The 13,714-nt window shown below is 39.2% G+C and overlaps 1 protein-coding gene across 1 annotated transcript; it reads right to left on the bottom strand.

Moving 5' to 3' along the window:
- Positions 1-5,715: 5,715 nt before the first annotated feature.
- On the bottom strand, positions 5,716-12,445 carry LOC139732767 (FAST kinase domain-containing protein 1, mitochondrial-like). The gene is made up of 6 exons (XM_071643611.1): positions 10,474-12,445; positions 9,973-10,101; positions 8,984-9,097; positions 7,482-7,635; positions 6,955-7,069; positions 5,716-6,106 (listed from the first exon to the last, which is right to left on the bottom strand). The coding sequence occupies exons 1-6, from the start codon at positions 12,437-12,439 to the stop codon at positions 5,837-5,839; spliced, it is 2,748 nt and encodes a 915-aa protein (XP_071499712.1). The 5' UTR covers positions 12,440-12,445; the 3' UTR covers positions 5,716-5,836.
- Between the last annotated feature and the right edge of the window lie 1,269 nt (positions 12,446-13,714).

Consider the following 13,714-nt stretch of genomic DNA (forward strand, 5'->3'; position numbering starts at 1 on the left):
GCATGCTCACTGTATGGCATGGATGAGTGAACTATGATTTGCTATGTACCAGAGAAGGGAACGGAAAGTTAGATAATGGTTATGATGTACAATAACAAAATATTTCCTGCAGAGAACACTGAGATTTGCCAGTAAATTTCTGAGAAGTAAGGTATTAGACAGGCGTGGAGGTCTACTGGCACTCTATTTGCAGGATATTGCAAAATGTTCACGGATTGGGTAAATAGTATCAAACCTCCTAGGGTAGTCACACTCAGCACGCACACACAGGGGTTAAGGGTCATTGCTATAAGACGGAGAACACATCAGCTATGTACACAAAGAACAATGGGCAAGGAGTAAAGTTGTTGAAAGGTGTCGGGATGAATCTCCTCCCACGCTTGAGTAAGGCAGGAAATGAGCAGCAAATTTCTTTTCCAGGGTGGTAGAGCTATGCCTGCTTGTTTGTCTTCTGGTGTTTGGTCTCCAGGGAGAGTTTCTCCCGGAGGCTACTCCCGGTCAAATTCAATCCAAGTTTGACCTTCCATGTGATAAGGGCAACATGATAACCACAAACCGTGCTGCACCATCTCATTCACGATGGTGTACATGTACACTACCAATACTCACTAATTATCATGCCCTTTGTTTTCTACTCTTTTATTTTCTCCCCCTAAGTCAGCGCATTTTATGTGAGCAACATCATGTTCATGGTGTATCTTTTTATTCAAGATCTGTTTATCAGCCACTGCTAGTACTGTAACAGTGGACATTTTCGCGAAAGTGTTTTTTTTGCACTCGGTGGGGTAAGATGAGTCTCGCATAATTTTTAAACAATTCCGCGTAATCAAGACATCAGCTATATAGGAAACATATGGCAAGCACACAATTTTGCATGCTCTTTTATTTTCGCGATAGTTTCTGGGTGTGTGAAATGCGCAAAAATGTCAGCACTGAGAAAATTTAGACTTTAACAGTATATCATATGGTAAAATAAAATTTCTTTCAGTTTGAGTCATAGTTTGGTAATACATTGTATATCACTGTATGACTTATCTTGAAAATATTCCTGTCTCAAAATAGCAATGTTTTTTTTTTTTTCTTTTAAGACTTTGCACAGATTTAATGAACTCAGTTAAATCCACTCTATCCAAAATACAATTTGCAGTAAACTTTGGAGTTGCCAATTTGTTGACAAGGCAATGATATTAATAATGATGGTGATGATGATGATGATGATGATGATGATGATGATAATGATAATGATAATAGTAAATAATAATGATAATAATAATGATAATAATGATAATGATAATAATAATAATAATGATAATAATAAAATAATAATAATAATTATTATTATTAATGTCATTATTATTATTATTATTATTATTATTATTATTATTATTATTATTATTATTATTATTATTATGATTATTATTATCATTATCATCATCATCATTATTATTATCATTATTATTACTGAACACAGTAGATTTTAGTCATAGAAATACCCTTATGTAAGAGTATACCTCGGGAGTCTGCTCAAAACACCTATCCCTGAGACAATAATATATCTGTCGGTAGTTGGATTGCAATGAGAAAATGTTTGTGAAATAAAGCAAAGGTAACATTTCTTCGAAACCTTTCCACCAAGGGAAATCTAATCACAATCTGCTACATAGTTTTCCTCACGTTATGGATTTTACGATCTGCTTGCACTATGTTGTCTGGCTTGAGGACTTTCAAGGGTGTGTACAGTTCTGGTCGAGGTGAGGATTTAGCTTTTCACATTTTGCGAGATATTCAGAAATCAATCTATGAGATGTTAAAGAGCATGCAATTTTAAGGGGTATCAAAAGTTTATTTGATGTAAATCGGTTTTGAAATGGCTGAGATATCCAAAAACAAGGTGAAACAAAGAGATCCTTATAAAGTTGTGGCATGTAGTCTTTTATAATTATCACTTTTTGGGATGTCTCAGCCATTTGAAAACCAATTTCCATCGAATATAAGTTGAATCCTTCTTAAAATTACATGCTCTTCATCATATTTCAGAAGAGGTTTCTCACTATCTCACTTAGGAATGTAAAAAACATGAATCCCCACCTCAACCAGTACTGTACAGCCCCTTTCAAGAAGAATTTGGCTTTATGAAACTCAAGATCAATCCTCGACCCCACAGTAGTTACATGTACTGTATACTCTATTTATACATGTACAGTGGCGAATCTATGGGGAGTGCACCAGGCGCGCGCCCCCCTATACTTTTTGCTGAAACAAAAGAAATAAAAAGAACACAATGGTGGTGGGGGGGGGGGGGTGCATGTGCCCTCTCTAATTTTTGTAAAGATGCCCCCTCTTCATGGAATTCCTGGATCTGCATCTGATTTAGAAACTCAAAATTATTTCACAATCCCCCAGGGTAACAGCTACAGTGTGAATGTATGCAGAAAATTACAGCTACTCTTATATTAGAATTGACAGGAAGTAAGAACATCTTGAAATGAAGTCCCTCCACTCACATTCAGAAAAATAAGTATTGAAATGGTTCACAGCATAAAAAAGTTTGCACAGTGAAACATACACAAACTGCAACCATCCCTATATCAGAAGAGTACAATGAATATTTCAAAAGCTCTAAATACTGGAATTAAAATCAAAATACTTTTTATTTAAAACATCAGCTTGGAGAAAGGCTCATGATAATGAGCAACAATAAATACTGCTGGATACAGCAGGCATAATAAAAAGTTTACATGTAATTCAATGGCCATTTGATACACTGAAGACGTCGTGTCCAAAAACCATTTCCATAAATAACAACTTGTGTCGCTCTGTTAATTCTGTTATAAATATGCAGAAATTTGATGAGCCATGTTTTATCAAGTAATGAAATTGAAACCAAGATGCCTGGCATACAACACTTTTAATACGGTCAGGTGACCATGGTTCATATGACTCAAGACACTCATCCAGGGATTTTTACACCAATACTGACAAATCAAATGTCCACAGTGAGAGGATTGCTTGGCTCGTTGACACAGTTTTAATCTGCTGTCTCCATGTTCTCTTCAAAGATTCTCATCTCTCATCTCTAGAGGGCAGCATATGTATGCCTCACAAGGCCCTATATAGGTCTCACATCTGTAAATCATTAATGCAAAATTCATTCCTCAAAAGGTGTCATCTCTACAACTACTGAATACTTTTGAATTTCAGGTCTCACTAATGCTTACTTTGTGAATCAACTTAACTCTTTTCATGCCAGGGATTTAAACTTCAGACAGTGTGTATAATGCTACAAGGTTTTCTGTAGCAATTGACACTCAAAGCACACACAAAAAAATTAATGTACAGGATCAAAGTTGCTACTGCATTTTTCTTTGGTAATGATGACGGATTTCTTTTACAACTTACAGACTATGGCACAGTTTGATCACAAGTAGAAAAGCAACGAACATATCTCTCGAGAGTCTTTGACTGTATAAATACCAGGATTTGTCTTCACTAATTGTTGTACAGTACTCTCCGTATAATCGGGTAGGCTCCAGCAGAGCGTTTCTTACCCGATTAAGCGGAGCACCCGATTAACAGAAGAATATGTCTCATTCGCAATTGACACACACAATGTGTATGTACATGCATTGTAACACTGCACCAACACCTACATTGTATGCTTAACACGCGTGCTTGCACGGCACATTATACATACCTTACACTTGCTCAGTCACGAGCAATAATTTACACTCTTTTTATGGACAAATATGTCTTCAGAAAACTTTGTCGTTTGACTATAGACTCCTCGCTAACATGCAGGCATTTTCAGAAATGAACACGTCTCTTTGCGTGCACTGGTCATGTAGAACGTCGGTTTACTTTTCGAGAAGTGACTGGGGGAAAGCAAAATTATGGAGCTGGTTCATGGCCTGATTTTCATTTCAAACTTCTTGTATAGTGAATGTTGTTGCGGAGCAAGGGAGGAGCGCAAGTGTGTTCAACTCTTGTCTGTCTATATGCAACTGTGAGTGCCAGCTACATGTGTAATGTTCAATTACGTGTGGCAAGTCGGTACTGGTACATGTGTTTTCATGTTTAATCACTCCCCAAATGATTGGTCTTCTTTGCAAACTTAGCAGAGAATGCGATTAGCCGTGGAAAATTTGACATTCATGATTTCTTAAAGTGTTATATCTGCGATTAAATGTGGGTAGAAATTAGATTAGAAGAAAATTATTTGCCCATTTATGCGGAGAGGCAATCCGATTATCAGGCAATTTTAATGTGTATTGGAACTGATTTTGGCATTACTACCCAATTAAACGGAGTACCCGTTTAAGCGATACCCGATTACGCGGAGAGTACTGTATTGTGACCTTGTCTACACTCCTTTTCTTTGACAGCAAACAGCTTGTTCACGACAAGTGTAAAATGGTATCAAAACTCTAGCCTCAACACTTGTTTCTGGGCTAAGTATGTGTACATAGGCAGCAATCTTCCCATTACTACAGGGACATCAGACACTATGATTTCCTACATCACAAAAAAGCACACTTAAGCATAGCTGTTACAGAAAAGATATACCATCAGAAGATTCCTGATACTATGCATGTACACTCAACTCTGCTGTAGTCCCCCCTCAGGTTCGTTACAGCTGTTTGCTGCCCTCTTGTGTTATCCCAAAAGAGCATCTCTATCAATAAATCCTTGATTGCTTCAACTCTGTTTCTAACATTGGTAATGATTGATGTACGTCATCAAAAGTAATTTCAAGCAGAAGTCATGTATGATTTAATAAGAATAATATCAACCAATCAGAGGGCAGCGAATTCAAAATCAAATAATAAATATACATATTGCATGAGATTAAAACTAGAAATAAAAACATTTTTCTTTCTTCACCGGGATTCATAGAGCACACTGGCGATTCTTTCCAAGCTCCAATAAGATTCTTTGATGGCCTGAAAGACACCACACAGATCATCAGAGCACACCATTGAAATTCATCAGACATCACCTCATAATTCAGCCCACATCTGATTAAATTTGTCAAACTTGCCTTTTCATCCATGTCAATTTCAAGTGTAGATAGTTTTTTTTTTGTCTGTGTGTATGTGTGTGTCTTAAGTGGAACAAACAATCTATCAAAAAATACATTATAAACTTGATTTTTTTAACTCACTTCGAGACTCTAAGTTAGTAACCTGTATCCACGCATGAAGAAAGCAATCGTGCCTTAGTATCCAAAATATTAACTGGTGAGATGCAAAGGGAGGTGAGAATCCTGAGAATTTTACAAAATTATGAAAATACTTCTGACATGTATTACAGCTGGTTCATTCCAACAGCATCTTTATGTGCGTCTGCTTCAGAGCATTAAAAAGGCAAAATACAAAAATAATTCTTTACAGGACCAGAATACTTTGGAACAGTCACCTTCCCAAAAATAAGATTCCCTTTCCTTCTGTATTGATGCTTCTGTGAATCTTAGAACAACATTCCTTTTATAATGCTCTCATTTCTGATGGAGATATGTCCCTAATACACATATGAAAACATTGCACTATGTATACAACTTGTAGACAAGTTGATATACTTACAGACTAACATGTAAGACTGTACTACATTGAGATAAGTAATAACACAGAAACCTCTATCTTCCTTTTGCTTACTGAGTCAGGTGGAATCAGCTGTGATCTCCATTATTTGATATGACAGGCAAGACATTTACTTGTTGGTAAGCTGAGGTGAGATACAATGGGAGAACATGGACCATTCTTGATTCAGAAACATTTATGATTTGAAGCTCTCTGATGTCAGTCAGCCATGCACTGGTTGAGATGATCTACAGCATGAATCATGTGGTTCTTCCTCCAATGCGATCAAAGGTGTGTAGGACCTTCATTACTAGAGGGTCATCCAGTAGGTCTGGATCTGGCTGCCTCCTGGGCCCATAGAGGGCTAGCTCCGCCCCCTCCTCGTCCCCCCAGACGGCGATGACTGGTTCCTCCTGGCACCCAGTAACAAGCTGGTCTACTGGGCTGGAGTTGACGATGAGCTCATGGATGTATTGGATGCGATCCTCGCGCTCTGACAAGTTCTCAGAGTACCACTCATAGTAAGGGATCTGATGATAGAGCAAAGTAGCAAAAGAGAAAAGGGATGTACACTGTTAAATTGTGAATCTTCACAGAAAAACAAAGAAAGACATAAAAAAAGAACACATATCTTGACTACAGGCAGAAAGAATTCCACACCATTGCGACTGTGACAAATTAGCCAAACAAGAGTAAAGCACTTATATCATATATTAGGGTGATAGGAAGAAATGTTTAGACAGCAGATGATCAAAGCTGACAGGATGCATGCAAGCTGCTTAAAGTACGAAGCTTCACATACATGTACCAATTTTTGGGGGACTGAAGGATGACTTGGGATGAAGGCAGCACAATAGCTAACAATGTATTCATAACTTGACTTGAAGTTCTCTCATTATTCAATTGCACACTGCTTGATTGGTGACTGTTTCAGACCGAATCCTTTTAACAAGTGACATGTTTTGAGGCTGAATGGCAAAGAATGGTAGCATAGAATGCAGGTCAGCACTGGTGAGACAAAGAGAAAGATAGTTTAGTATCATGCATTTTAAATGTTGAGAAAACAGTCACATGAATGGAGTGAAATAGAAAATGGATTTACAAGTGATTTGGTCTGTCAGCAAAATTCATGTTGGCACCCAGTTCATGACAAACACACTCAATTTAATCAGCTCTAAAAGGTGAAAATCTTCATAATTCCTGACCTCATGACATCACAATCTCTTTGAATCAAAGCTTCTTCTCATAATATTTCAAATAGAATGTCTGGTAAACTCATTTCGCAGACAAACTTTGGGGTCATTTGTTGTGTTGGATACCGGACTTCAATGAGACAATCAGATAACAGTATTAGCACTCTGCATATGACTTGACTTACCTGAACATATTTGTATCCCATCAGCTCCAGCTGTCGTTTCTTCATGGCCACTAAGCCCAGGGCATGAGGGGAATTGGCACAGTACATGTTGCTGGACAGATAGTCAATGGCAACCCTGGCAACAAGAAAGTGATACAGGTGATTAGAATGACAGAGAGCCCTTCATCCTCTGTACAATGTGCAGTAAACAAATCACTTGATACTATACAAACTTCTCTAAAACACACAGTTACTTCAACAGATTACTAAGCTAATGCTTGGTTACCAGTATAAAATAGTTGAAATATTATAGGGCAAATCAAAACAAGACAACTTGACCTGCCTTTGAAAATGTATGCTACGCCAAGACTACCTGTAAAACATAGCAAAGGAGAAGATCATGCTCAATGATTAATTAAAATTACAGTCTTAATGCTATCTAGAAAGTTCCATAAACTATCCAACATCTAATGTGTGAGAAGGGCACAGATATCAAGTTCATAATATGAAAATGATGAAAGCCACCATGTGTGCTTGTGTTTTAGTACCTTTGTGCACCCTCTGGTAGGTGTTTGGTCTGAGTTCCCCACTGCATGAGATCAGCTAAGACCCCTCCAGCCACAGCACCCAGTCGATTCAACACACTACCATAGTCTGCACATGGTAGAGGGCTCCCTTCAGAGTCCAGCACACACTCAAATGCTAAAGAAAGGAAGGAAAAGCAGACGACTTCACCATCAATTTATTAAGACTATCTACCTTTTAAGGGATGGTACAGTATTGATGGAGATGAGAATTGGGCTTTTAACTTTCTGCGAGATACCAAGAAAACACTAAATGATATAGTACAGAGCATACCATTTTAAGAGGAATTCAAAGTTTATTTGATGAAAGTCGGGTTTGGAATGACTGAAACATCCGAAAACAAATTAAAACAAAGCGATCATAATAAAGTGTGGGTCCCACACTTCATCAGAATCGCTCTTTATTGGATATCTCAGCCATTTCAAAACCAATTTTCATCAAATAAACGTTGAATTCCTCACAGAATTACATGCTCTTTCATATTTCAGACGAGGTTTCTCATTATCTCACCAAAAAATGTTAGAAACCTGAAATTAGGTCTCAACCAAAACTTAACGATCCCTTTAACCACCAATTCATGTAAATGCTCTTTGCGTGATGACTGTTAATATATGGGAAACTGATATTTGAAGGGCTCATAACATATCTTCCTCTTTTCTTGATACAGCTTATCTTTCTCTCTTGCTCCCCTTTCTCTTCAATTCTCTTACCACATCCATGTCATTCTTAAGCAGAGAATGAGCCACGTTTGACATTTATTATGAGGAGCATATCACTAAAACAGAACAGGTTTTGAGAACTAACAATCTTTGGAAATACAAATACACAAATAAACTTAGGACTGTATTTTTAACTGGCTTTCCTGAATTTCACTTTAATGAAAGGTGTAAAGATGACACAAGAGAGTAACTGACTGAAGTGCTTTTCTGATGTCGCTGAGTGAAGCATTCAAAATTGAATCATATTTTCCACACTAAAGTTAAAGAGGAACCTTATGCTAACCACATTTATATAAATTTTTCACAGAAATGAAGGCTGCATGCCCAGTCAGTTTTAGTGAATTCAAACATATATCGAAATACCAAAAACTAATGAATATAAAGAGTACTTGATGAAAGTATAAGACTAAGTGTTTCCTGAACCTTGCATGAACGTGATACTAGGACTTGTACACTGTAAAGCAAGAAATGTTCGCAGAAAGAAATTTTGGGGAATCGAAGCCGATGGCCTTTTTCGTGGCATGAAATTCTCACAAATCACCACTTGCATCCAATGAATATACACAAGGACTTCTGCTTGTATCTTAATTTCATGATTCTTGGCTCTAATGACATTTGCGAATCAAACTGTCCCAGAATGTCCCAAATATCCTAAGTGGACTAGAACAGTTCCTTGCTTGTGATTGACACTATGAAGGAGGGATCTACAGAACTCTTGATTGAATAAATTTCAGAACAATGCTTACAGATGTCGTAGTGATATGGTGTGATGACAAATGAGCGCAGGAACTGCGGTCCACCAAGAACCTCCACGAGGGTCTTCTGCACTTCTCGCAAAGCAGTATTGAAGTAAACTTTACCTGTCATCAGAATAAACAAATTGTCATGGTAATAGATAAATGACAGAAAGGAAACCTCTTTATTTTGTTGATCTATCGACCTTTTTAGGATGATCTCTTCTTGATGATGGTAGCATACACTGACAAGTCACCTACTCCTAAAATGCTGGCTACATACCTTATCAATTTAAACTCTGCCTAAAGTACTAAAAGGGAGACATTACATCATAGAGAAACTAGAAAAGTGCTTGGATAGCCGGACCTCCACAATTTCCACTCATATTGTAATTGTAAAAAAAAATCTTAAATATTTCTGGATCCAGGCAGTGATCTGGATCACTACAAAAATTTAATCATCTGCTCCTGGTGCCATTCTCAACTTTTTCCTGAAAACAGAAAAACCAATGCCAGCAAAAACATAACCTCCTTGGCAGAAACAATCTTCAGAAACATTTGGTTTACACTCTCAGCTACCACAATACTAGGTGAACTCTTTCTTGTCAGGAATGACAACTGGTACACTTAGATTTAGAAATTGCTCTTCAACATATACAAAATCTCATGAGCGTGAAGAAGATTAATCTTTGACTTTCAAGTATGCATTGACTTTGAGAAGTACCAAGTTACCATTCAAATATACTGCGTACATCAAAGACATGGGGGAAAAAATGCGGAAGGTAGGGGAGAGCAAATACATTGTATCTTTCACACAGAAAATGTTCACTGAAATACAGTTGGTTATTCATAGTGAACATTTGCAAAAACAAGCACTGAAAAAAATATGTTTCCATCCTTTCAGCAATTGGAGTAATGCTAAAACTTACAACTTGTTTTCATCTGAAGACAGAAAATAATTTAGTCACAAGGGCTAACACCATTGCTCATATCAAACTTACGAGTCTTGAGAATGTCCTGACAAAAGTCTTCATGAAACCAGGGAACCTGCAGCTCTGGACACTCCACTGCCAGTGAGCGATTCAGGTTCATCAGCTTACGGCGGTACATCGTGCTCCTATCAGGGATGGCTGCAGAAAAAAATTCCTATGATGAAATGCTACCAATTCCTCCTGTAATTCAATAATGCTACATTCCTCCCCTTTTTTTTTTAGTTTGGGCTATCACATACAAACTAAAAATTGCCATGCCATTCTGGTTCTTCTTACTAGTGATATTTGGTAAAATCAAATACCTGCAAGCTCTCCATTTGCTGCTTACGGAGATTGACAAATCCCTTGAATAACTATGCAACTTGTATCTAGCTATTACAAAGAATGAGTCAAGCAAAAACAAAAGCAAAAACAAAACAAGCACAAACATTTTAAAATAAAACCCATATCACAGAAAACAAATTAAAATATGATGGTTTGCTATTTACAGAAATAACTGACATTTCTCACCTTCAAGCTCCTCATCCAGTCTGGTGAGAAATTCCAGACTAAAGATCTTCTTCAGGATCTGCTCTGGAAACCGCTGGCTCAGAGCACACATGTTTGCAACATCAACGACATACCCAGCTGGAAGACTGTCCAAGAACTGTTCGATGCGGCCTATGCACGCTTCATACAGCTGTGAGGCATTTGGGGGTTGGTAGTTCAGCAGACTATATGGGCTAAGAACACATGCTACTTGCAGTGGGGTGATCTTGTTGATGTTCTGTGCAAGGATGTTGGCCATCTCATCCAGAAGATCTACCTGCAGGCATTTTGAGCGGGTGATGTTCTTTGCGCAGTCAACAGCCAGCTGGGGTGTCAGTTTGGACAGGACATGAGAGTAGCGCTGCATGGCAACCCTCACCAGGAATGCCTGATCACCTTCCTCCAACAGAAAGTCTACAATGTTGTTTAGATAGTACACACTGGTGACCTGGTTGATTGAAGTGATGGCCAACTCCTGGAGCTGTTGTAGGAGACTGCTGCAGGAGTTTGGAACAGTTCCTTCTCTTTGCAGTTTGTGGGAGATTCTTACTATCGAGCTTAGGAGCTGATTGATTCCTGGGGTGTGAAGCTGGGGGAGAATAGCTGATGCCTTCTTAAAGACAAGACCATGCACAGAGTTCAGAGGTAGAAGCGATATGCAGTAGATGATATGAATGATGCGGTTAGGGACTATAGAATCTTCCAGCATGCGCAACAAATCTGCATAAATGTTTTGGTACAACCTTTCATCCACACCATCGACTTTGGACAGGAATTCCAGAATTCTAGCGATGCCTTCAGAAGACAAGTTCTGCATGTCACAAGTCATGACCTTTCTAACAATCTGTTTGGTCAAGGGTTTCATGGCAACATAGTTCATCATTCTCAGTCCATGGCACAAGTGATGCAGCCAGGAAAGCGGTACTTCATTGACAATTTCAATTGCTTTATCCTCAAGCATGAATTTGGTATCTGCTGAAGCTCTTACAGCTAGTATTTCAATGGCAAGACTTGCTTCAAGCCCATCTGTGAGTTCAGGCAGCCTCTGCTTCAGATACTTGTGTACCTGAGCACGACTTCCTTCCCCACTGTTATCAAGATTTGAGAAGAGATTGTACATTGTGCAAATATCCCTCACACTGAGCATGCCTGCCTCCATTTTCTCCAAGAAAATCTCCTCACATTTGAGTAGTAGCCCCCTTGGAGCTCCTGGCACTTTACCCATCGTTTGAACAATCCTTCGCAAATCGTTTGAGCCGAAATCATTTTTGTCAAGTTCATTCACAAACTGTGCAGTCTTGGCATAAGTACGTGAACACAGATTCTTTGAGGCGAGGGGCAGACACTCCCTCATCCAAGCTGACAGTTCCCTGACATTCTCCACAGAGTCTAGTTTCTGACTAAAGGCATGTGTCACAGCCCCGAATGATGGCGCCCTCCACTCACTCAAGTCACTGAGGCACACTGCTACTTTGGACAGCTGCTTGCATGACATTTTATCGAGACGCGACAGAGTCCTATTCCTCAGCTCTCTGATCAGGCTGTGCTTCGTGTCAGGTGCCAACAACTTCAGGGAGGCATAGAGGACATCTGCCAAGACCTCATCCTGCATCAGATGGACTTTATTCTCCACTAGGACACACAGGGTGAGGAAGTCTCTGTGGGTCTGCACTTCATTCTCGAGAACTGTCTTCCTGTTTGCAGTAAACTTCATCACCTCCCACAGCTGTACCATAGCCTGGCTCACGTGATCTTCATTCAGCTTTGCCCGATTCTGGCCTACCGTCATCAGGAGGCTTACGTGGTCTGGACATGCTTGGATGTCTTCCAGCAGCCCGACAGAGGATGAAGTGTGAAAGTTTCTAAGTCCCCGCTGGTGAGAGGTGACATCCCTTACTTTGCCATCTGTCTTGGGAGATGTATGTAAGGAGTTTGATGTGCTGCACATGGCTAATTCTCTTTGTTTTGAACATGACACCATCTGCTGATGACAGCTGTGAAGAATTTTAGCCTGCCTGGCATGGAGAGCCTTGGAAAGACTGGGCCTGGGTGTCACATATGGCGAGTGAAGACTAGTCTGATATCCTGCTCTCAGCAGTAACCTTGAGCTTGCCATCTTTGCCTAAAGTTGACACATACCATCACAAGTTTGACTGCAAGGCCTGTGAACGAGAATAACAAAAGAATCTGACTTTGTATTTAATAATGAATTTGGTGAATAAGGGAAACAGACACATTAAACCATAGGGATACACAAAACATCCATCATACTGAATTTGCAAATCTTTTCGTTTTCCATCATTCTCCTCTCCTTTTGTTCATCCGTCATTATTCAGTCACGCAACAGAAACACACACAAACACAATCACAGAGACTCCAACCATAAGCACCTTCTGATCTGGAGATTCTCCCGCCTGAAACCCCTAGCAAACGGGAGACTCCAACTTGATGTGCACGAAGCGCATATCACGAGTGCAAAGTTCCTTGCGGCCGGGGTCCAGGGCCCGCTTGGGCCCTGGAAGCTCTTATAATTAGGGTTCTTGATGCTCTCTCGTGCTTTCTAAGGCTTATTTTTCAACATACGAAGACAAAAAGTAAGAAATCATTTCAAATGGGAGACACAGAGCCAGGGCGGGAGAAATTAAATCTCAAGAGGGAGAACGGGAGATTTTGCAAAAGTGGGCTTTCGGCGAGAGATCTCCCGTAGAAAGCGGGAGAGTTGGAGTCTCTGCAATCACATAATCCATCCATGCACACTCCAATACATATAAATCTGTTCTCATATTTTTATTTGCCATACCCTGAACCCTGAACTTATGATTCATCATAGCAATTAGCTCCTGTAATTTTATCAGAAAATATGCATAGCTAAACAAATAAATAAATTCTTATAAGTTCTTATAAGGTCAACATTTTGCATGGTGCCACATCACCTGAATTGCCCGCAAGCCAAAAATGTAAACCCCTCTCAGAAATCTTTGTTTGCTGTAAATTTACCCAATGGCGATGATGACACGTGACATCCATGAATGATCTTACACTAAATTTACACTACAGACTAAAATGAACAAACATGAACAAACGTATAGACACACACACACATAAATGAACGAACAAACAAACAGATGAAGGCATATTCCAGATAAATTTACGTCGAGCCATTTCCATTTTCCAATCACTCAGAGCAGTTTGCAGATACACCGTAGTACACTCACACAGAGAG

The sequence above is a fragment of the Diadema antillarum genome, unplaced genomic scaffold, assembly GCF_040938485.1.
Source record: "Diadema antillarum isolate AM-2024a unplaced genomic scaffold, OU_Dant_1.0 seq00000447_RagTag, whole genome shotgun sequence".
Lineage (NCBI taxonomy): Eukaryota > Metazoa > Echinodermata > Echinoidea > Diadematoida > Diadematidae > Diadema > Diadema antillarum.

What these genes read in the sequence shown, in the direction of transcription:
- LOC139732767 (XM_071643611.1), bottom strand. Translation starts at nt 12,439, where the DNA reads ATGTGCAGCACATCAAACTCCTTACATACATCTCCCAAGACAGATGGC. An exon ending in TCAGGACATTCTCAAGACTC is followed by an intron (nt 9,098 to 9,972) that starts GTAAGTTTGATA and finishes TTCTGATGACAG; the next exon opens with GTAAAGTTTACTTCAATACT. An exon ending in TGGGATACAAATATGTTCAG is followed by an intron (nt 6,107 to 6,954) that starts GTAAGTCAAGTC and finishes CTCTATCATCAG; the next exon opens with ATCCCTTACTATGAGTGGTA.